This window comes from Pteropus medius, unplaced genomic scaffold, assembly GCF_902729225.1.
Source record: "Pteropus medius unplaced genomic scaffold, Ma_sr-lr_union100, whole genome shotgun sequence".
Taxonomy (NCBI): Eukaryota; Metazoa; Chordata; class Mammalia; order Chiroptera; family Pteropodidae; genus Pteropus; species Pteropus medius.
In genome coordinates this window covers 29,708,702-29,733,381 of record NW_024352787.1, presented here as the reverse complement: position 1 = coordinate 29,733,381, position 24,680 = coordinate 29,708,702, and the positions used below count along the sequence as shown (strand labels likewise).

Genomic DNA, 24,680 nt, shown 5'->3' with positions numbered 1-24,680 from the left:
GCCAATGATGGTAAGGGGCCGACCTCAGGGGCGGGATCAAGGGAGAAATTAAGCCAATGTAATGGGGAAACTCCGCAGAGGGTTTGGGATTCGGCTGAACTAAGGAGGTTGGTGGGGGAGGGGCGTGGCCTTTTTTCAGGGGCGTGGCGACCCGGTTCGAAAGGCGGGGCCTGGGTGGATCCTAACCTATTGCAGTTGAGAAGCCAGATTGAAGGGGCTTCTGCTGGTCTAGTGCGAAGCCGGGCCAATGGTTGCAGAGGGGAGGGAGGGGGTTGTGGCTATTGGGGGCAGAGGGTCGGGTCCGGGGTGGAGCAGAGCTGTAGCTGGCGCCCGAGACCACGTGACGGGGCGGCACGCGGGCGAGCTGCTGGCCGCACGAGGCGGCCGAGCAGCTTGACTGGAACGTGGTGAGCACGAGCTCGCACACGCCCAAGCCTCGCGATATTTACCAGCCTTGGGAGAGCCGTTGGGCTCGCGCCTGCGCGCAACACAGCTCGCGCCTTCCCGCTTTTTTCTGGATTCTTCCGCCACTGGAAGGGAAGCGGCGGGCTCCTGTGCCGCAGGTGGGATGACTTCAGAGACCCGCGGGACACCAGGTGGTGACTTTTCCTCAACCGTGCTCAGCCAGAAGTCGCTGGTCCGGACTCAGACAGTGAGGCTCCTCTTTGACCCAAGAATACACAGCCCCACTCCTACTCCCGTCCCTGAGAGAAGGACCTCCCTCTTCCATGCCTCAATGGCTGCCTCCATTTCCAGTCCGCAAGAGACTGATAGTCACTCTAATGAGCCGTTAGACGGCTTCTCCGCCCAAAGAAAAAGCCCGGGGAGGGTCAGAAGTACCACCGTCTCGAAAAGTAGAGAACGCGAGCTTTCGTTTACGCTAAGCGTTTCTGGCCCTAGTCTTATGCTGCCCCCACCCCCACATTGTTAATGGCGTCTCATTCCATTACACGCGGAATTAAGTAGTACTAGCTTTCTAGAAATTAAATCTGGGTGTTTATCTATCTCTCTATCTATCTATCTATCTATCTATCTATCTATCTATCTATCTACCTACCTACCTACCTACCTACCTACCTACCTATCTATCTACCTATCTACCTACCTAGTAATATAAGAATTTGTTCATTTGCACTAGGCATTGAGGCTTCCGAATCTGGAGAGGGATCTACTTTAAACTGCTCTGGTGTGTGCCTTACTCCGTGCTTGGAGAGCAGCTCCAAACCTGTAGTCTGCATCTGGGGCGGTGGTTTTTAATTCCCTAGATAGAGCGTTAGATAAAGACTCATGTTTTTGGTTTGGACTTACCCCCATCCGAGTTCCAGAGCAGTTCCCTTGGAGTGAAAAGGGATGGCCGGGGCTGGGGAGGGAGAAGCGGTGGGGTAGGAGCCCTTTCCTCTCTTTCTTTCTGCAGCTGGACCACCATGCCTACCCTTCGATCTTCCTCCTCCTTGCTCCATAGCTCCTCCTCTCCAAGCAGTGTGTCCTCTCCACTGCAAAGAGCAGTGAGAGGTGGACAGAGGGACTTGTCTACATCTTCTAGTTTGTCTGTCAGTGTGCCCTGTGATGACAGGGACTCGGACCAGACTAAAGAGGGGTGAGTGAAGTTGGTGAGAAAATACTTGTTTGGCTTTCTCCTACGTCATCGGTAGCTTTCCCCTCTTCCATTTTATGGCCTCGGTAGTAACGTGTGTGACTGCATGAAAACGTAATGATGTTCTAGTGGTTCACAACAGTGACACCCCTCCAGCTCTGCTGGCTCATTTTGGCTGCCCTGACTGTGTAGGCATCAAGAATAATATACTCTGTTCTAAATCCATCATTTCAATTGTCTAAACTTTTCTTGGACACATTTGTATGTTCAGCATTTACAACCTCTGGTGGAGGCAGGGAGGTAGGGAAATGGGAAGTAAAGAGTTCTTTTTCTGGTGCCTGGCAAATAGTATATACTTTATAGTTTGTGTTCTGTAGCTCCTGTATTTGGGGATTTTATATACAGGTCTGTCTATCCTTGTTTGCTATCATTTATGAGCTTTTTCTGTGAAGGTTATAATAATATATCTTGATTTTTATTTCCAAGGGGGGGAAAAATCTCATACAAGATCTGATTTATCCCCTAGTTATTTTAATTGGCCTTTTCTGAACCATTTCTGTTTTTGTCAGTGCTACTGTTAGAGACCAGATTATATTTTATAAACTTAACTCTAACCAATAAGACATGTGAATTTTTTCAAAGGGTGGAATTTAACTCCAAGTGCATATTAATCTCCTGTTTATGTATGAGTAATATATGACTTTCCAAGCCGTGCTGATTTTTCTCCACACAGCCTGCTTAAGTGAATATCATTTTATTTTCTTAGAAAGACTGTTAGGAAAGTGTTGCCTTTTACCCACCTCAGTTCTTCATTATTCATCTCCATTGTTTTCTTCAAGTGAAAGTTTTCCTTTAAGACTTTGTTCCTACTTTCTGGTAACAGTAATTTCATCTCTTAAAGAAAATATGAATATATTTTTCTCGTGGCGAGGGGGTACAGTTAGAGACAAAGAGAAATTATAATTTATTTACCCTTTTGTATGGCGAGACTAGGGTGTTGTATCTAAGGAGAACCGTACTCCCTTATAGGGATAGTGATTCTTTATCAGCTGATGAAGGCAGTGACTTCGAAGACAGCTTGAGACACAATATGAAGAAGAGAGCAGCAAAACGACCACTCAAAACAACCCCAGTGAGTCAGTCCGTTTTGTTTTTGAACCTGGTCTGGGAAGCAGCAAAAGTAAACCTAAAAGAAACTCAGGAGATTGTTTGATGAAAGGACAAGACTTAAAAAGTGTTAAGAGACAGTAGGAAGAAGGCAGATTTTGAAGAATAAAGAATAGAGGAAGAGGGTATTAGGATTCAGAGGAATAGGAATAGAGCTAAAAGACTTTCTAAAGGAGAAAAAGAAATAATAAAGTTAATAATATAAATATCAGTTATATCAGATCTGAGTCAGTAACTCAAACTTTGCTGTGTAATTGGCAGTGTAAGCCTGCCTGTGTGATGAAACCAAGTGTCAAGATCATTTTCATATTTAAAAATATTCCTGATCTCTTTATACTTCTTAGGTGGCAAAACATCCAAAGAAGGGGTCCCGAATGGTACGTGGTCGTAGCCAGAAAGAGTCAGAGCCACCAGCCAGTGATCTTTTTGATGCTGTGAGAGCTGCCAAAAGTGACATGCAGGTAAAACAGTGACTCACCAGTTTCTAAATATCATCTCACCCCTTGTAGGATGGAAAAATAAAGACAAGTGCCTATAAACTCGTTTTAATGCAGACATTTTAATGAACATAATCTATGTCAGGAACGACAGATAAGACCCTGGAGCTGATCCTTGGAATGATATAAAGGAGACCTTGGATGAGCGAGAATGTACCTTTTCTAAAAGTATCACAGAGTGAGATTGGTTTTGCCTTTATCAATTGGTAGAGAAGGCAAGGAGAGGCATCAGAGAATCTAGAGAGAAAGTTTGGATATGGATGACAACTTGTTCACCCTTGTCACTCTAGCTCCACTTTGACAATAACACCTAATTCCTTTTTTCCTCCCCACATATTTTTTTAATAACTTATTATAATTCTATTGTCATCTAAAAGTGTATAAGGCTTATATGTAGTTTACAAAAATTTTAAATGGTCACCCAGATCTCTAGCCCCAGCTCAAGAAATGAAACATTAATAGTGCTATAGAGGGCCTTATATAGCTTCTCTCTATTCCTACCACCACAGTCCCTTCACCAGTGGAGAGAACTACTAGAGTGAATTTTCCGTTAATAATTCCTTTGTCTTTTTATTATAGTTTTATCACCAATGAATGTGTTTCTTAATTTAAACAAATGAATCATTCTTTATATAGTGTTCTGTGACTTAATTATTTCAGTTGTTTTAGATGCACTCATATTGATGCATGATGTAGATTTTTATAGTTTTTAGAAAAGTTTTAAATTTTCAAACATGGAGTTTTTCTATTTATATTTTTGTTTTTGATTTCTAACTATTGTAGTCAGAAAATGTGGTCTTTGAAACTTAGGGAGACTAGCTTTATGACAACATTTAGTCCTTTTCCAAAACTATTTTACATGTGTATGAAGAGGATGTGTGCTGTCCAGTTGTTGGGTCCAGTGTTCTCTTGAGTGAGATCAAGAGTGTTAAATGTGATACTGCTTTGATGTTTCTACTGATTTGAGGTTTTCGGTTGATGGGGGTGGGGAGTGGTTGGCCTGTTTAATATAATACAGAGAGAGGTGTATTAAAAAGGAGACTTTTTTGGTCATTCCTTTTGTATTCGTACTCAGTTTTGCTTTTAGTATTTTGCTTTTAGTATTTTGTTTCTGGGTAAATCAAACTTTTCATCATTGTTGTATACTGATATTCCTTTATCTTTATATTCTAAAACAAAAATTGTTTTGTTTTGTATTAACATATATACATTAGCCTTATTTTTGATTAGTATTTGCCTGGTATCTTTTTCTTCCCTTTTACTTTCTTTGTATGTTTGGAGTCTGTCTCTAATTTATACAGTCTGTATCTGGATTATGTTTTTTAATCTATTCTGCCAGTCTCTTTTAACAAGAGAGTTTAATTCATTTATAATTATTGTTCCTGCTGATATATTTGAATTTATTGCTACTATTTTATGTGCTTACAACTTTATCTTCCCTGTTTCTTTTTTCCCTTTCCTTGCTTGGTTTTGGAATTCTACCTTCTACAAGGACCTAAGCACATTTTAATTGCAATTGGTCCTTCCAGTTTACATGCTGTTGTACAGTGTTTTAGTTCTGTCCATTCCTCTTCTCCCAGCAAATTAGATATTACCTACATTTTCATCCTTTTCTTTGTTCATCATTTCTCTTGCTGTCCAAATTTTATCCTTTAAAATTTTCTTTAGATAGACTTTATTAACAAACTCAGCTTTTGCTTATATAAAATGTCTTTACCCTGTTCTTGAAAGACTGTTTGCTGTGTATAGAATTCTAAGATGACATTTCCTTCTCTCAGCACATTAAAAAGATTATTCCACTGCTTTCTAATTTCACTTATTGCTGCTGGTAGCCAGCTATCTAAGTTAGCAGTCTAATACAACAGTGTATAAGGATGGAAACGTTCTATATCACCATTGTCTAGTATAGTATACCTTAGCCACATATGGCTAGCAAGCACTTGATATGTGGCTGGTGTGACTTAGGAACTGGATTTTAAATTTTTTCAATTTAATTTTAATAGCCAGATATGACTAGGGGCTATTTTATTTGGACAGATCTAATTTGTAAGTGTTTTCGTTTGTGTTAAATGTAAATCCTTTATAAGTTGACCTCTTTTTTTCTGTGTTTTGTGTGTGTGTGTGTGTGTGTGTGTGTGTGTGTGTGTGCAGCAGGTTTATATGATATTTTATTTGTTATGCTTGAGATCCATTAGCTTCCAGGCTCTGAGGATTGGTATCTTCCAACAACTATGGAAAATTCTTTTCAAATAGTGATTCTTCCTTGTTCTGTTATCTTCTTCTAGAATTCAATTAGACATCATTGGAACTTCTCACTCTATTCTCCATGTCTCTAAATAGCTCTTTTATTATTTCTGTTAGTCTCTGGGCTGCATTTTGGATGATTTCTTTGACTAATCTTCCAGTTCACTCATCTTCTGTTTGCTGTGCCCAATTTGCTTTTAATTTATTCATTGACATTTTAAACTTTATTATATTTTCTACAAATTTTGTTTGGCCCCTTTTAAAATTAATTGTTCTTCTACTTTCAATCTTCTTTTATTTCTTTAATCATAGTAAGCATAATTTATTATCTGTGATAACTTCAGTGTCTAAAGTCTGTGTATTTAATTATACTGTCTGTTTTTCTTGCTGATTCTTACTCTCAGTGCCTTGATTCTTTACTAGATTTTATGTGAACCACTCATTTTCCATGGAGTTCTATATGTTGGAATTCTTTGGGGCCTGGGTAGAAGGTGGGTTTTAAGAGAGGAGCCTGCATTTGCTTCTGGTAGTTTACTGGGAATCACCTTTAAGTAAATTATTCAATTGAGATTATTCTGATCATATAGGTGGTGTGGATCTGGACCGAAAATCCAGATTTGAGAGCTGGTTTATGCTTATGAATTCTCAAGGAAGAATTCTTGTTTTCTCTCCACCTCACACTAAGGTCACAACAGACTAGTTTTCTTGCTGTCCCCTTCTGACCTTTAGGTTTATTTCTCATTCTTGCTTGCATGAGGATATGACTCTTTGCAGGACCCAGCTTTATGCAGTAGTCTCCTTTGGGACTACTCTTCTTAACAAGCCCTTAGGCTCAGTCTCTTATACTCTGCATTCTTCACAGCCTTCTGGACAGAAAGTCAGGGTTCCTAGGGTTTAATAGAAACCTACAGAGCAAAAGTCATCTTGCTTATCTCTAAGGATTGCTACCTTCACTTCATTTTTAGCCTATGTGGAATTCTACTTTTCATTCCAGTCCAGCAATACATTTTAAAATATATTATTAATATTTCAATCAGAAGTTTAGATGCTTCAATTGGGAAAATATACAGGATTTCTAGTTTGTCATATTGCTATAAGTAGAAATCATCTACATTGTTTTTCTAGTCTCTGGTGGATGAGTGGCTGGAGAGCTACAAGCAAGACCAGGATGCAGGATTCCTGGAGCTTATTAACTTTTTCATCCGATCTTGTGGATGTAAAGGTAAGGAAACTTCTATCCCTTTCTAGTCTCCAACAGAAGGCTGGATGAATTTAGATGAATAGGATTAGGCATTTCTTAAATGAAAGGAGAAGGTAAAGCATGAGAAAAGTTTTACTTATTTACCCTCATTGTTGATTGGCAAATAGGGAAATGACCAATAGGAAACTATGTTGGTTTGGAAACAAGACCCTTTGCAGAAAAATAATTAATCATGGTAATAATCACAAATTTTAAAATGGACCATCAGACACGGTTTAGTCTTCCTTTCTCTAGATGAAGTAATTTTTTATTTTCTTATTCTTTATTTCTCTGCTACTTCACCACCACTGAAGCTGTGGGCCCCCAGAGGCCATGACTTAATTTATTGAGGCAGATAGTCTTAGGCACATTATATGATAAGAATCCAGAATCTGGTGTAGTTTTATTGCTTTCCTTGGTTTTTTTTTGTTTGGATTTTTTTAAAACTAATTTTCCACTGCTCAGTTTCTTTGGGTTTTCTAGAAGGGTTGCATTATAGCAGATGCACAATTAGATAGTAGCAGATTTCAGTCTTCTGATTTCCCACCTATGCTCTATTCAATACATTCCCTAGCTCATCTTCAGATATATATGTAAATAGGTATAGTGTCCTGTTATTTCCCTTGTAAATACCTTATCTGTTTTATTCCTTAGGCACTGTGACCCCCGAGATGTTCAAGAAGATGTCCAACTCAGAGATCATCCGGCACCTAACAGAACAGTTTAATGAGGTGGAAGAATATGACCAAGATCATCATGCCACTCTTATTTCAAAATACAAGGCTCATTACCCCTTTCTTTCTGATTCTGGGAAATAGGATATTTTTTAGAAGGAGTTGTTCAGTCTCTTGGGACCAAAAGAGACCCATTCAGATATTATCTGAATATGCCTCTAGAGTTGAGAATAGCAGGAAATGAAGTATAACAGAGATAACATCTTTATTATACTATTGGGTTTTGACATCTATGATCCCTGTGGCCTGGTAATAACTTTCCCATCCTTTTCATAAACCCTTCTTTAGGACTCAGGAGACTATCCCCTGACAGCTCCAGGTCCATCCTGGAAGAAGTTCCAGGGAAGTTTTTGTGAATTTGTGAGGACATTGGTCTACCAGTGCCAGTACAGCCTCCTTTACGATGGCTTCCCTATGGACAACCTCATTTCCCTGCTCACTGGCCTCTCGGACTCCCAAGTCCGTGCCTTCCGTCACACTAGCACCCTGGCTGGTGAGCATTCGTTTTTACTCTATAAATATTTTCTTGGGGATTGGTTGGACTTTTTTTCTGTTTTCCAGTTCTGGATCTTCTTTCCTAGTTGCACTTTAGGTCTTTATTTCAAGGCCATAGTTCTTTTATCCCAAACCCAATTTCGTTTCTTTCTAGTGGATTTGTAAAAAGGGGTGGAATACAGTGACAGTTTCCAGCTATAGCATGTTTCTCATAGCTCACCATTGGGAATATACTGAGGATTAAAAAAAAAAGCCCAAAAGAGTTAGGGAGAAAAAAACTGCACTCCAGAACAATAAGTCTGGGGATTTGATAGTCACCCTGCTCTAGCTTTTCATTTTCACTGCGCTTTATTCTCTTCTTTTTTGAACCTCCTCTCCCTTCCTTGACTTAAATAATGGTTTCCTTATCTTGTCTTTCCTGACTCAAAGCCATGAAGCTAATGACCTCTCTGGTAAGAGTTGCCCTCCAACTGAGTTTGCACAAAGACAACAATCAACGTCAGTATGAGGCTGAACGAAACAAGGGGCCAGAACAGAGAGCACCTGAGCGGCTGGAGAGCCTGTTGGAGAAACGCAAAGAGGTGAGAAGTGTGTACCCTGCCTCTTTTCATCTCTCTCTCCTAGCTTCTATCCACTGCTGCCAAAGCTCACCTTATCAGTCCCCAAGTACTTCTCTCTGGTAAGACACAGGTCCCCAAGCAACCTTTCAGATCATTAATAATGGATGCTCTCAATAGTTTATAGACCCATTCTGTCAGAGATTATTGCATGCTCATCTTGTTTTGGGGATGTGGGCTCAATTATTATCATTTCTAATTTAGAGTAAAATTTAGAATTCTCTATACCACTTTTTCTCAGTTTCCATTATCTACATTCGTTATTAGAAGTGTTTAAGAGTTGTGCCTGCACCTATGCAAGAAGTTAAGTTTTGACTTTCCTGTCAAGTGTACAGTATACAGGTCACCATAGGAGTACTAAAGGCCAACCACTGATGGGGGAAGCCAAGTGTTTAAGGAATGGAAGGGGCACAGGCCTTTCAGTCACTCTTGAGTTTAATTCCTGTTCCAGTTAGCTACTAGATCTATGGCCTTACGTAACACCTCTAAACTTCAGTCTCCTTTTCTTTAAAAAAGAGGGATAATTCTACTTTTTTATGAAGATAAAATGAGATGTTGAGTAAATTGCTTAGCCTACCACATAGTAGGTATTTGCTTTGTTTCCTTTTAAACTTAAAAAATACCACTGCAGGACATAAACCCTAACAAAATCATTTGCACTGATTAAACCTTCAAATAGCTATGTCTATCATGAGATAGACTCTGGTCCCCCCTACACACATAGACACTCTACTTTGGCACCTGAGACTCCCCCACTATGAGGTTGCAGGACTCACCATGTCTAACTATACCAATTGACTTTTCCTAGGCCTCTCCAAAGATTTCACTGCTAAATCATTAGAGAAGGAAACTTTAAACTTCTCTCATTCTCTTTTTCTGTTTTCACTGTCATTATGCTCTTAAACCTTATGTATATTCTATCTTGAATCTTATATACACTAGTGTGTCCTCTTTTTTATTTCTCTAGGCTCTTGCCTCATCAATTATTATTCCCGTTTTTGTCTTTAATCTTTCTCTCCCCACTCTTTTCTCCACTTACAGATAGGCCCTTGAATCTTTCCTTCATTTTTCTCCTCCATGAGCTATTCCATCTCTATCCTTTTAGAAGGTTTTTCCTTACTTTCTTAGTATCCAGCTCTATCCTTTTTGCTGCCTAGCTTCTCTCTTCATTTTTCTTTGAAATTATTCTCAAACCAGTGACTTCTTAATCCTTATAGCCAATGGCCTTTTCTCAATCTTCCTTTTCCAAACTTCTATAGAATTTGGTACTGATGACCCACCTTTCTCCTACCCTCCTTCATCTCCTTTTTCTTTTAAATATGAACTTTTTCAAACAGAAAAAGGCATTGGTAGAATGAACACTACATACAAATTACCTAGATTTAACATTTTACCGTATTTGTTTCATTTATTTTTTTCCATTTTATGGTAAATTATGGACATGTTGGTATTTCAACCTAATGACTTAAATATGTCCTCTAAAAGATGACATGTTTCTACATAATTTCAGTACCATTTTCACATCCAAAAATATTAAGAATGATTCGCTAATAGTTGCTAATTCCAATTTATATTAAAATTTCCTCATTTGTTCCCCAAATACTTTTTATATATGATTAGTTCCAAACAGGATTTAATTAAAGACTATGTATTATGTTTGGTTGTTGTGTTTCTTGTTGCTTTTAATCTTATTGAACCTTTGCCTCCTCCCATTTTCTCCCAATATATTGATTTATTGAAGAGTAAGGGTAGTTAGTTGTCTTTAAGAATGTTCCATTTTAATTCTGCTTCCCTATAATTCTTGTAATTTTCCCTATAATTCTATTTCCTTCGTATCTGTTATTCATCTAGTCTAGGATTTCTTAATAGTGACACTATTGACATTGGGAGGGTGTCCTGGCATTGCAGGATGTTTAGCAGCATCCTTGGCCTCTCTCTACTGGATGGCAGTAGTAACGCCTAGTAGTGACAACCAAAAATGTCTCACACATTACTAAATGTCCCCTGGGGGTCCCCAGTTGAGAACCACTGGTCTACTCTTTTCCTTCTTTTTCTTTTTTTGCTACGTCCACTTCTTCTGTCAAACAAACTGCATTTATTAAAATTTAATTTTCCAAGTGTTAGTCAAAAACATATGTAACTAGTAGCTAAGGCCTCTGAATAGCAAAAGATAGTCAAAATAGTCAGATATAGAAGGGATATTATCTTTTCCAGACACAAAGAAACCTCAAAGGTATTGGTTGACTATACAGTTTCTTCCAGAATTAGGTTTAAAAGGGAACATAGGATACCAAAAGTTCAGACTGTGTCCTGTAATAAATAGGAAGTAGGTGGAAGCCATACATTTCTATATTTTTGTGGCTTTATATTGTTGGGGTACAAGAGAGATTGACCTGTTCCTCCTTGTCCTCCAGCTCCAAGAGCATCAAGAGGAGATTGAGGGAATGATGAATGCCCTCTTCAGGGGTGTCTTCGTACATCGATACAGGTAAGTTAATGGGCTCCTTTTGTCAAAGTGGCTGGTTCTTGGTTACAGAAACTGTAGAAGTAACAAAGTCCCCTCCTAACTCAGGAGTTATTTGGTTAGCCCAGAACTAATGCAACTGGAGCAAAAACTAAGAAATATTTCAAATTAATAAGGTTTAGTTTCTCTCCACTTACAAAGGATCTTGTAAGCTCTTCTGGGAGAGAAAATAAGAGGATAAGGCATTGCTGAGTATTCTTTTGCTCCAACTTTGCCCAAGACCTTCGCTTTTCCATCTTCCTGGGGCTAGGGACTTGACAAGAGCAGACAGCCAAAAGGCAAGGCTTTTCTGAGGGTGTGCTTCTTGGCCAGCCTCTTCCTAACCCAGTCTGCTGTTTCACTGTGCTAAAAGCAGTGAGTTTTATACTGTTTAAAGAACTGGTAGAATTAAGTTAAAAAGAGTATCTATATTTCCTGTTCTTATCTAGGTTTCATCCTTTGTCTTTTTAGAACCTTTCGGCTGCTTTAACCTTTTCTTGAAGTAGAATTAAAACACATACATTGGTCGACAGTTAAATTAACTTCCAAAATTAGTTTTTAAAAGGGTCAGTGGAGGATAAGTTCAACTATTTTATGGGCTGGTTATAGAAAGAAAATGTTTTTTTTTTTATATTGTATTTACATTGTAGGAGGAAATGAAAGGTATGGTACATGGTTTAGTGAAGAAAATAAATTCTTATATGACAGGGAGATTATTTGGTAGGATGGAAAATGAGTTTGGAGAGAAGGTTATAAAAGTCAATTTATTCTTCTGTGTTTAGGGATATCCTTCCTGAGATCCGTGCTATCTGCATCGAGGAGATTGGGTCTTGGATGCAAAGCTACAGTACCTCCTTCCTCACTGACAGCTATTTAAAATATATTGGCTGGACCCTGCATGATAAGGTGAGAGTTGAGTCAGTCTCCTTTCCCCTATTCCCCTCATCCTTTTTTCTGCCCTAGGATACTTCAGCTTTACCTGGTCCTGCCACTTAGGTGTTTCACTAGTGATCAGTGATTAACCCATCAAGACACTGAACCTCGAAACTTCCCCAGTATTAGAGAAGGCAGGATAAGGTAGAAGAAAGACCTATCCAGGAAATGAAATACCTCAAAACTAGAGTATAGGGAATAAAGACCTTACCTATGAAAAGGCAAGAACATTATTGATGGGTTGGTACAGGTGCTAGAGTGGTAATCAGAACATCCTTTTCATCATAATTGCTAAATTCTGCTGTAATTCTTTTGTTTTTTAAGTAAGAAGACAACTGTTCATTATCTTTGAGGTATCTCAGAATCCTTGGTATAGGGGACACCTAGGCCCAGAATGAGTAATCTGAGAGGGAAGTATGGAGGCCCAGAGGGTGAGTAGAGGAGTAGTCAGTTATACTTTCATTTTCCTCACTAGCATCGAGAAGTCCGTCTGAAGTGCCTGAAGGCTCTCAAAGGACTGTATAGCAACCGGGACTTAACTACACGCCTGGAGCTCTTTACTAGCCGCTTCAAGGTGAAATTGGGACAGTATTCCTGTGCTTGGCTCTTCTGGTTCCTGTTTCCCCACCTCATCTTTCCATTTCTATTGCTCTTATGTATCTATAAGTATCCCAGCATCTGCTTCTACATCTTCTCTTTAGGAATCTCTCATTCTAAGAGAATACATTTTGGGGGATGGACACAGGTGAGGTTTTGACCAATGTTGTCTTTCCTGCAGGACCGGATGGTTTCCATGGTCATGGACCGAGAGTATGATGTGGCAGTGGAGGCTGTCAGGTTGCTAATACTTATCCTTAAGTGAGTCCTGGGAAGTGGGGAAGCAGGCATCTTAGACTTTTAACTTTCCAGCATCAGACAAACTCTTCCAGAGTCCTGTCCCTCCACCTAGCATAGGTTGACTCTTCCTTATGTACAGGTTGAAAGACAGAGGTCATTCCTGAATTGCAAGATCTCCAGGGGAAAATTTCCTATCTTCTCTAACTCTCCATACTCCTCTGTCTTCCACTCTTCATTTAAAAGTTATTTGTGAGTTAATCCTCGTTGTTTTTGCCTCTTTTTGTTTCTAGCCTTAGTTGTCCCAGAAGACTACCTCCATATCTACCTGCTCTTCTTTCTCCTTTTTTTGGCAGGAACATGGAAGGGGTGCTGACAGATGCTGACTGTGAGAGTATCTATCCTGTTGTATACGCCTCTAATCGAGCCCTGGCCTCTGCTGCAGGGGAATTTCTGTACTGGAAGTGAGTAGGGCTCCCTTCATTTGTTCTTCTAACACCATTCTCTTGTTTTCTCTCCCTCATCTACTGCTGCCCTTCCTAAGAACTCCATATACCTATTAAAGTCTCTCTTGGGATCTCTTTTTCCCCTTCAACTCCTTGGGGCTTCCTTTAGCTCTGTACCTCTTTTTCCTTTATACCTCTCCTTGGATTGTTTCTTCCCTCCATGGTGATGATTCTACTCCTTATTTCTTTCTGTGCTGTGCCTTTTCCTTGTGTCCATTCTACCAGGCTCTTTTACCCTGAGTGTGAGACGAGAACAGTGGGTGGGAGAGAGCGACGCCGAAGTCCATGTGCCCAGAAGACTTTCTTCCACCTTCTGCTGTCCTTCTTTGTGGAGAGTGAGGTGACGTATAGGAAGGAGCTGTTTGGTTATTGTGCATAAGACCTGCAGGTAGAGAAGAGTGGGAGCTGGCACTACAGGAAAGAGAGCTATGGTTTATCATTAGTTAACTTCCTAGAGTTTTTTAATTCGACTTCAGTAATTTAATGTGTACCTCCTTCCACAGCTCCATAACCATGCTGCTTACTTAGTAGACAGCCTGTGGGACTGTGCGGGGTCTCAGCTGAAGGACTGGGAGAGTCTGACAAGTTTGCTACTGGAGAAGGACCAGAGTACGTGTGTCACATGGTAGCTGGGGGTCAGGGGGTACCTTTCACCTCCTAGTAGGAAATGAGATTTCTTTCCTGTCTTGTAAGAGGTAGAGTTGTAATGGATAGTAGAGTGTGAGGGTGGGGGAGGACGTGGAGATAGAGGGTGGCTAATTCATGTGTCTCCATCCTTCTGCCAACCCAGACCTGGGCGATGTGCAGGAGAGCACGCTGATAGAAATCCTTGTGTCCAGTGTCCGGCAAGCTTCAGAGGGTCACCCCCCTGTTGGGCGGGTCACTGGGAGGAAGGTATGGCATGAGGGGTAGGTTGGGTTGATTGAAAATATTAAATCCAGACATATTATCTATTCTTATCCTCAAGTCTTGGCTTAGGGTGCCCCTTCCTCTGCCCCTCAAAGAATTCCGTTTCAAGAAGGAAAAAAAACCTGAAGGGAGCTGCTGGATTCCTTCCTGGGCAGATAAGATGGGGTGGACGGATACACATATATACCCTCTGGACCCAGTTTTTCTCTATACCTTTCCCACACCCCCAAATGACTAATTCCAGGGCTTAACCCTTAAAGAACGTAAGATCCAAGCAGATGACAAGGTGAAGCTGACTGAGCACCTCATTCCCCTGCTACCCCAGCTCCTGGCCAAGGTAGAGCTGCCCCACTGTTAAGCATGTGGGAATGGGAGGGTGAAAGAAAACAGCCTCTAATGAGGAATAGGAGTAAGAATTAGCAGTACATTAGCTAATAACTCGATCTCACTCACCACAGTTCTCAGCTGATGCAGAGAAGGTTGCTCCCCTGCTTCAGCTTCTCAACTACTTTGACCTCAACATCTACTGCACCAGGCGCTTAGAGAAGGTGAGGAGGAAGAAAGATATATTTCCTCTACCTTGTTGTTTCCCTGCTAGGGCCAAAGGTTCTACTGCCAGTATCTGGTTCTCAAGAACATGGGTTTCAGAAAAATCAGTAAGTCTTCCCTTTCTTAGGTATCTTATTCTTGAAGTTTAATGCTTTCAACCCTCTTTCTTTTCATTTTTTAAAATAATTTTTTATTTATAGTTGACATACAATATTGTGTTAGTTTCAGGTGTACAAATAGTGATTAGACATTTATATAACTTACGAAGTGATCACCCTGATAAATCTAGTAGCCATCTGACACCATGCATAGTTATTAAAGTAGTATTCATTGTACTCCCTATGCTATGCTTTACGTCCCTGTGACTATTTTGTAACTACCAATTTGTACTTCTTAATCCTTTCCCGTTTTTACCCACTCCCCCAACACCCCTTCCATCTGGCAACCACCAAAATGTTCTCTGCATCTATGAATTCTGTTTTGTTTACTTGTTTAGTTTTTTAGATTCCAGATGTAAGTGAAATCATATGTATTTGTCTTTCTCCGACTTATTTTACTTAGCACAATATCCTCTAGGTCCATCCACATTGTAATATGTAGCAAGATTCTATTCTTGTTTATAGCTGAGTAATATTCCATCATGTATGTATGTATGTATGTATGTAGGTTTGTATGTATGTATGTAAGTACATATATATACTACTTCTTTATCCATTCACCTATTGATGGACACTTAGGTTGCTTTCATATCTTGGCTATTGTAAATAATGATGCAGTGAACATATGGATGCATATATCTTTTCGAATTCGTGTTTTAGTTTCTTCAAATAAATACCCAGAAGTGGAATTACTGGGTCCTTCTTTGTCTCCTGTTATAGCCTTTGTTTTACAGATTTTGTCTGGTATAGTATTGCTACCCCAGCTGTTTTTTTTTTTTTTCTATTTTCATGAAATATCTTTTTCCATCCCTCACTTTCAGTCTGTGTGTGTCTTTCAACCTAAAGTGAGTCTCTTTTAGGCAGCATATGTAAGGGTCTTGTTTCTTACCCAGCCACCCTATTGGAGCATTTAGTCCATTTAAAGTAATTATTGATAGATGTATAGTAGTTTTTTTATAATCATATTTTTATAATCATATTTTAATAATATTTTTATAATCATATTTTTTATTTTTTATAATCATATTTTTAATAATCATATTTTTTATCTTTTTTCTCATAAAAAGCCTTTGACATTTCTTGTATTGCTGGTTTGGTGATGATGAATTCCTTTAACTTTTTCTTGTCTGAGATCAACCCTGTTTCTTATCTCTCCCAGCTGAACTCTCCTCCAGAAGAGTTGTGTTCCCCACCTCCCCAACACTAGTTTCTCCCACTTTTTTTTCTCTCAGCACCTGGAGCTGTTCTTGCAGCAACTCCAGGAGGTAGTGGTGAAGCATGCAGAGCCAGTGGTGCTTGAGGCTGGAGCTCACGCCCTCTATCTGCTCTGTAATCCTGAGTTCACGTTCTTTAGCCGGGTGGACTTTGCCCGCAGCCAATTGGTAGATCTGCTGACTGACCGCTTCCAGCAAGAACTTGAAGAGCTGCTGCAGGTAGGAACTGGGGCTGAATGACAGGACACCCCAAACTCGGGTGGGAATAGGCCACAGATGGGGACATGAATCTATGAGTTCTTGGGAAAAGCTCATTGTGGACCTTCTTTCTTCCTCAGTCATCCTTCCTGGATGAGGATGAGGTGTACAGTCTGACAGCCACTCTGAAGCGCCTCTCTGCCTTTTACAAGTGAGCAGCTCCTTTGATTTCTCCTGGTGTCTGTGGAATTGATTCTGTTCTGGTTTAACTTTCCTTCTTCTCCTTCCCGCCTCAAGTGCTCATGACCTAACACGCTGGGAGCTCTACGAACCATGCTACCAACTCCTCCGGAAGGCTGTGGACACAGGAGAGATTCCTCACCAGGCAAGTAGACAAGTTAGAGAAATGGAGGCAGAGAGGAGTTTTTAAGGGCCATGTGTCCTAGGTGGCCAGTTCTCCCAGGCAATTCCAGTCCCAGGAATATGGAGTAGACACAAGGGAGGAAGATCATGTGTATGTCATTCCTCCATTCCACTCTTGGAAGGTGAACTGTACTTTCCAGTGCCTGAAAACAACCATTTTCTCTGGTTTCCTGGTAGTCAAGGATATATTGAGACTTCAAATAAACTTAAGAGAGGTGATAGTTTTACCCAGGATAAAGTCCTCTGAAGATTATCCGGAATCACTTCTTTTCCACTATAAAAGGAATCAGTTCTCCCCTAATCTTATTTTCTCTCTTCTTCACTGCTTTTATCTCTTCATTGCTTTGTATGTGCCTGCCTATCTCCCTCTCTTCTTCCTCTTTCCCTCTCTATCTGCCCCCTTACTCTCCTGACTCATCTGTTATTTTTGTAATATTTGATTGTTACAGGTGATCCTGCCAGCTCTGACTCTTGTCTATTTTTCCATCCTCTGGACACTAGCCCACCTTTCTGGATCAGGTGCTTCCCAGGTGAATATGGGTCTAAGTAGGGGGAACAGGAATAAAGGAGCCTGTGTCTTTATTCTTCCCCCTGAAGCCACTGTCTCCACAGAAGCAGCTGTTGAACTTGAAAGGCAGAATGGTGGCCTTCTGTGAACTTTGCCAGAGCTGCCTCTCAGATGTGGATCCTGAGATCCAGGAGCAGGTGAGTGTTTACTCAAGTGGGAACAAGGAGACAAGTCTTGCCCCATAGTCTGAGGAATCCCCTTTCTAAAGAGAAATTAGTTGTGTAATTTCGGTCTTGGTCAATGTTCTATTTTTTTTAAGCATTCTTTAATTTTCCCAACAGGCTTTCGTCTTATTAAGTGATCTACTTCTCATCTTCAGCCCTCAGATGACTGTAGGGGGACGTGATTTCCTTAGGCCCCTTGTCTTTCTTCCTGAAGCCACTCTCCAGTCTGAGCTAGCCAGCTTCCTCATGGACCACGTCTTCATCCAGCCTGGAGAACTGGGCGGGGGTACAGGGACTCTATACCTGGGGCTCAGGAAGGGTCTGGATCTTGGGCCTGCCTCAGGCACAGAGGGCAAGAGGCCTAACTCTTTGATTCTAATATTTCTGTTCTGCATTTGATATGAGCCAGGTCATTCCCAAGAGGACCATTTACAGATAGAGCAGTTGCACCAGCGGCGCCGCCTCCTTGCTGGGTTCTGCAAGCTGTTACTTTATGGGGTGCTGGAGATGGATGCAGCTTCAGATGTTTTCAAACATTATAACAAGGTACAGTGAGGCATATAGTGTATGACTACAGACACTGTAGCACTACAAAAAGGGTGGGGGAGATGATGATATCAGGCTTAAAGGCAAAATTGGAGGGAAAGGACAATAGGAGTTTAGAATAAAGAGACAAATTCATTAAAGCGGAAATATCTTACTCTTATCCAGAAATTTTTTTTTTTTCTGTGAACCAGTCAATGGAATAGGGTAATGTAAGAATGAAGAAAAAGAATGGAAGAGGGATCAATTTTCACAAGATACCTAAATGTGTACCTCAGTTTCCTCAACCCACCATTATATTGTATTGGTGCCACGCACCATTTCAAACAGTAAGGACACAGCAGTGAACATAATAGACAAAAGTTCCTGCTTCATGGAGCTTTTGTTTTAGTGGGGTGAGGCAAATAATGAAGGCTTCAATGCTGGATAAGAGTGGGCACTGGCAGGCTTACTATTCTTCTCCAAGAAATGGGCTCAGGGCAGAGTTTCTTCCCTTATTGGTTTACCTAAAGTGATTTGTTTTGGGCTTTGTACCTGTTAGCCAGAGTTGAAGTCTAGTCTCACTTAAATTCGTGTTTCCCTGCCTAAGTCACTTCTGGAAGGAGACTTAATTAGGAATGTGAAGAAAGAAGCAAAACAGAAACAGTCTTTTCCTGTGGTAAAACACTAATCCATTTCCTCTCTCTCAGTTTTACAATGACTATGGTGACATTATCAAGGAAACGTTAACAAGAGCGAGACAGATTGACCGAAGTCATTGTTCCCGAATCCTGCTGCTGAGCCTCAAGCAGGTACTCCCTTTTGCTTACAGAGCTTTAAATCTATGACATGCGCTCTCTGTAGTTTAAACTCATATTAACACCTGGCCATTTAGGATGTGAGATCCTTAAGAGCAGGAACTTTCTAATTTATTTTGACTGTTACTTTACACGACAGTTTCCTTCATAACTGGTAGACCCATAGAAAGTAATTTTTAACTGACTGGGCAGTTTCCACCCCAACTTGATAGAAATTCAACTTAGGAGCACCAACAATAAAGTGATAGGAAATTCCTAATTCTTTTCTAATTTGTTCTCTCTCAGACTCCTTTGGTTACTACAGACATTTTTATTGTTACAGAGCAGGAGTGAGTACTGTCTCTGCTGCAGGGGGTTGAGGGTTGGGGCAGTATCCCAAGAGGAAAGAAAGAATGAAAGTAGGTAGCAGGAGGCATCCTGAGCCCTTTAGATTTTCTAGGCAAAGAAGGGAATACCCTACCTTTCTTTGTTTCCACCTTGTTCCTCCCTCTCCCAAATGCACCATGTCTCCTGGACACAGTTGTACACAGAACTGCTGCAAGAACAGGGGCCCCAGGACCTGAATGAGCTTCCAGCCTTCATTGAGATGAGGGACTTGGCCCGAAGGTTTGCCCTGAGCTTTGGACCCCAGCAGCTACAGAACCGTGACCTTATAGTCATGCTACACAAGTAAGACAATATTGGTTGGAAGTCAATGCGCTTGAATTTTCCTAAGAGGGCTGAGCTAAAGGCTCTGTGCAGGGAGAGTTGAGAATAAGATCTTGGAGGGAAGATAAGCATGTTGAGAAATAGCAATCAGGTTGGCAGGTTGGTAACCCTGGGAGACAAGCTGGGGATAGAAGGAGGGTACACTTGGATAATCCTGGGAAAGAAGTAGGAAGGGACTATCTTCCTAAAATAATTCTGCTCAACCAAGGGAAGGCATCAAGTTCTCCTTGTCTGAGCTTCCTCCAACTGGCTCCTCCGGTCAGCCCCCAAACCTAGCATTCCTGGAGCTCCTTTCAGAGTTCTCCCCTCGACTCTTCCATCAGGACAAGAAGCTACTGTAAGTTATAGGTGGGTGGATAAAGAAGTGGATTAGGGAAGAAGGGCATGGTGAGGATCCACTGATGACTTCCGCCTCTTCATCCCACCCCTTCCTTAGATTGTCCTACCTGGAGAAGTGTCTGCAGCGTGTCTCCCAGGCACCTGGCCATCCCTGGGGTCCAGTCACCACCTATTGCCACTCCCTCAGCCCTGTAGAGAACACAGCAGAGGCTAGCCCTCAGGGCTACCCCCACTCCAAGAAGAGGCGTATTGAAGGTAAAATTCTGTGTGTGTGTGTGTTGTATATATGGATATCAGGGTCTCTAGCACTACTATTATTGCCACTACCTAGATAAGCAGCATATAATCTTTTGCCTTCTTCAAACTTTTGCCTTTGGTTAAATTAAATAAAAACATTTTATTGAGCATCTGCTATCTTTAAAGGTACTCATTTTTTCAAAGTTTATTTAGCCAACTAAAAATAGCAAACCTCTATGGAAAATGAATTCAAAACTAACGATAAACCCAAAGATTACACCATTAATAGGCTGGAGAGATTAGGAGGATCTACCTGGGGGTCCAGGGTTTCTTCTCTGGGGCATGGGTATGGTTCTTTCCTTTTGTCTGTAGCCCTCTGTGTAAACCAGTAGCAGCTCACTTTGTGGGTTATTGGTTTCAGAATACAAACCTGGCCATGGGGGGCAGAGAGGGTAATGGGGGTATGAATATTTACAGTTGGCAGATACCGATATCAGTTTGACTCATGTTTTAAAACAATAATACCTGGGTTTTCTGAGTCATTTTTGACTCTTTCTCCTCATCTACCTTCTCAGATTTTTGCAGAATAGAGATGCTTAACATTTTGAGCCGTAGGCCCTCCACTTACCCTTTATGTCAGCACTATGCTGACATTGCAGTCATCTCATTTTTTTCTGGCTTCTTGAAAATCCATTCTTCCATTTTTCTGTTCCTACCCCTAATACTTCCATCCTAGCTTCAGGTCCCAAAACTCTCATTGCCATTTTAAGCTTTTTCTCACCACAAAAATCTTGAATGAACAGGACCTCAGATATCTTCATTGATTAGTTGAGACCTCTCAATCTTTGGGGAGTCCAATCCTTTCTCACATTTGTGTTCAAATGTTACTATTTCTCTGTGAAAATTTATATCTTTTTTCATCTTGTTTTCTAAGCTGTGTAGTAAGTTTTTCTTGGACAAGTCCTAGATATAATTCTATAAGCCTAACTTTTAGCACATAGGGCTATGCTCATATTTTAGTCATAACATAATGCGGCTATCTAGTTTTTCTATTCCCATGTTAACTTTCCCTAAACAATTCCTAGGCAGGTCTTGAAAAAGTAAAAATGCTTGTGGCTGTACTTGGTCTACAATTAGTATATGCATCTGCATCTTTGCAGGCTCCTCCAGGCAACACAGAGAGGACACCTCTTCATCCCAGGAGGAAAGCCTACCTTTGAACAGCATCCTACCCACACCTACCCTCACCTCCACAGCTGTGAAGAATAGGCAGCCCCTGGGGGGCTTGGAAGAGATAGAAGAAGAAGGCGGCTCAGAATCAAAGTTTACCCAAGGGTGAAGATTGAAGGGGGGAAGAATCTGGATGTCTGATTTCTCAGTTTGGTGTCTTACCATCTCCAACTTGCTGTTTCTGTTCTGTCCTCTTCTGCAGTACTCACTCATTCTTGGGTTCTTCAATCCTTTTCCATTTTTTTAGCTTTATGTTTTCTCTTTTTCCCTACACTCTGATATTTCCTCTCCTTTAATGCTGGACACCTTACCTCCTCTTCTTACTCTTTACTTTTACTTACTTTCACTGATCCTATTCTTATTTCCAACAGCCAGCCCCTTTCAGGTACCCAGAGGTCAAGGTTCTCGAGTCCACAGCATTTTCATACTCCACTCAATCCTTCAGGTCCTGGTCTGGGCAACCGGCTGACCCGGTGAGCTTTTCTCATTATCCTCTATCTGTACTTCACATTTGTCATCCAATATTTCTATGCTGGTGCTTTTTGGACTTGTTTTAAACACAGAATAATTCCTTCCAATATAATGTGGAACCCTAGTATGTAAAACTGATATAAGTAGAGCTATCGATTAAGACAGGAATGGGAACCTAGAGCTCTGCCCTACTTACTGTTTACCCCTGCTCCCCTGGGGTTCCTCTGAGAAACTCTCAGGGGTCTATAAAGAGCAGTTTGGAAACCTCTATTCTTTGCCACTGCCATCAGACTCAGCCTCATGGAAGAGGATGAAGAGGAGTTAGAAATTCAGAATGAGTCAGGTGAAGAATGGCAAGATCCAGTCAAGGTGAGTGGCCCCAGCATTCCTATCTCCCTCTTGAACTAGAGGCAGGTATAAGAGAAACTAGAGTGATTCTCCTTTATCAGTCCTGATGCCTTTGTCTCTGAAAGCTACTTAGGACTTTTTGAAAAAAAAAATCAGTAAAAGAGGGAGGTTTGTAAATTGCTTTGTATTTTGCTAGGACTTTTATTAAAGAAATAGGGAAAAGAAATTAAAAATACCAGAAAAGACTATAGCATCACTCCCCCTCTCAATCCCCAAATAAATATTTTACCTCTGAATCTAAGAATTAAAAAGAGTTCTAGAGCTAGAGATGAAAGGTCATCTAGCCCATCCTTGTAGCCCATTCAGTAAGTCTTTTTATAATGCACGTGCACACAGGCATATGGGCACCCTACCTTCCTTCCTGTCTCTTTAGAGGGCTGCCTCAGTCCCTGTTCCTCCACTCTCTTTTCTACCCCAGCCTGTTTATCCAAGAGGAAATGCTGCCAGGCTAGTAGGAAAAACATGGAATTTGAGTGAGGTGACCTGAGAGTCCTCACTTCCACCACTTTATCAAAGTAGCTCCTTAACCCCGCACAACCTCCCTATCTTTGAAATGGAGCTTTTACAGAAAATACAAAGTGAAAGTACCTTATAAACTGAAAGGGATTATGTGCTGCTGTTATTCTTCTGCTTCCTCTGTTTTTTGAGGCAGGAGAGAGGACTGAATAAAGCAGGGGAATGGAGATCTTGTGTTCAGAAGGAAAAAACAGACAATGACATCTTCAAACCAGAGACTAGAGAGCAAGGCCTCTATTACAATACTGCAGTCTTTCCTAAAGTCCCCTCAGGAAAAATCCCAACCTCAGGCTCCAAAGTTGAGCAACTTTAAGGGGCTCAGTTGGCAGGGCAGAGGAGGCACTTCTCTGATAACTCCAGGAAATCTAGGCCTCCTGCCCACCCTGCCTTTGCTAATCTTCCCTCCCTGACTGCTTTGGGTACCTATGGCAACCTTTGCACTTGTTATTGTGAGACTAGAAAGGGAACTTTGTGGTTGTTTGCAGTGTGATGGGAATAGGGGAGGACCTTTCTGACTTTTGACCCTATTCTCTCTAGCACTCTTCCCCCAGTGAGCCTGGGCTGGACCTCTTAGATTCTACAGAGCTGAATGTTGAGGTGAGTGTCCCCAAAACTGACTGTGGAAGGCAAAGTAAGAGGAATTTTGTGTCCTTGGGAGATACTGGGTAACCCATGTATTTGTCAGGTGGAAAGAAAGGCCGGGGCCATGGCCCACCCCTCTCAGCTGTGTCCAGAGCTCTAGGAGTAGCCCTGGGAGGAAGCGGGAGGGGAATTAAAATTATCATCTGGAGGACCTTGCAGTCATCTCTCTGCTCTGTGGTCTGTTGTTATGTCTGTTTGCCTTTTGTCTTTCTCATTACAGGATTTCTGACATGACTCTGCACCTTTCCCCATCTTCACCCCCCATCTCAACGACATGACCACTTGGAGAAGGCAAACAGGAGAAGGGAGCAAAAGGAGCCAGTACTTCCAGGCCCCACCCATGGTGTCTGAGGGGAGGGAGAGGTGGGCTTTGCCTTTCTAACCTAACCTTTCTCTGACGATGTTGAGATGAAGAAGCCTTAAGCCCCTGTCTTCCTAATAACACCTTGGCTCTGTTCCTCTGTGTTTGAGCAGAGTGGCTATTTCTTTCTGTGTTTGGAGGGATGGGGGCTTCACCTCAGTATCTTTTGAGAGGGGCACTGCTTCCCTTTGTTTAATGGAAAGAGCCTAATAGTTTTTCTGTTTTTTTGGAACATCTTTCCCAGCCCTGTTGTGCCCTGGTTGATTAGCTCAATAAACATGTTTGAATCAGCTGGTTCCGAGGGTGTGGCTTGAGATCGTTAAACTGATGGAGGTCAGGTCTCTGTTGGTGTCTTAGGCGGTACTGCCCAGCCCCATGGCCCAGGGTGCAGGTACAGCACTACACACACCCCAGGTGCTTAGTATACTGGCTCTTAAGGATCCATTGCTTAGTAACTGAAAGACTGGGTGGGGCTGAGGAATTTAGGGAGAGACCTTGGCTGCCTTTGAGTAATTTATCTAGTGAGGACAGTTTAGGCTGAAAAGAGAAAGTAGTGTCCTGACTGTTTAGAGGGTGGACCTGCTTGTCTTATCTACATACACTAAGGCCAAGCTAGTCCATACATCTTGGCAACCTTCACTCAAGGGTTTTTTCCAGAAATAATTTAATGCTCTCATCTCACAGACACTTGTCATAATTTGAAATTTTATGGAATCTCAATATCTGAGAGGAAGAAACTAGAAGTTATTTTAAATGTCCAACCCTAAAATCCAAGTCTTTGACATCACGTTCTCCTTAATCCTTGCCTTCCCCAGCTAGTTCTCACCAAGTCCTCTCAGGTTGTTCTCCAAAGCATGTCTCCGAACTGTCTCTTCTCTAGT

The 24,680-nt window shown here is 41.3% G+C and overlaps 1 protein-coding gene across 11 annotated transcripts; it reads left to right on the top strand.

Annotated features, from left to right (window-relative positions):
• The first annotated feature begins 99 nt into the window (after positions 1–99).
• Positions 100–24,094, top strand: STAG3 (STAG3 cohesin complex component). 11 transcript variants are annotated; one of them, XM_039849557.1, is made up of 35 exons: positions 568–652; positions 1,139–1,186; positions 1,415–1,597; positions 2,624–2,726; positions 3,106–3,222; positions 6,628–6,724; positions 7,397–7,473; positions 7,765–7,969; positions 8,401–8,552; positions 11,003–11,076; positions 11,874–11,997; positions 12,500–12,598; positions 12,803–12,882; positions 13,215–13,322; positions 13,590–13,704; positions 13,868–13,973; positions 14,155–14,258; positions 14,518–14,610; positions 14,732–14,821; positions 16,213–16,413; positions 16,533–16,603; positions 16,690–16,777; positions 17,265–17,345; positions 17,413–17,520; positions 17,665–17,833; positions 17,957–18,093; positions 18,780–18,881; positions 19,408–19,556; positions 19,804–19,932; positions 20,032–20,189; positions 21,332–21,506; positions 21,773–21,874; positions 22,163–22,241; positions 23,334–23,393; positions 23,659–24,094. In XM_039849557.1, the coding sequence occupies exons 3-35, from the start codon at positions 1,425–1,427 to the stop codon at positions 23,665–23,667; spliced, it is 3,735 nt and encodes a 1,244-aa protein (XP_039705491.1). In that variant the 5' UTR covers positions 568–652; positions 1,139–1,186; positions 1,415–1,424; the 3' UTR covers positions 23,668–24,094. The 11 variants fall into 11 exon arrangements, with proteins under 11 accessions (XP_039705492.1, XP_039705490.1, XP_039705489.1 ...); XM_039849558.1 differs by lacking the exons at positions 568–652; positions 1,139–1,186 and adding an exon at positions 100–563; XM_039849556.1 differs by lacking the exon at positions 1,139–1,186 and having other exon boundaries at positions 100–596.
• The last annotated feature ends 586 nt before the right edge of the window (positions 24,095–24,680 follow it).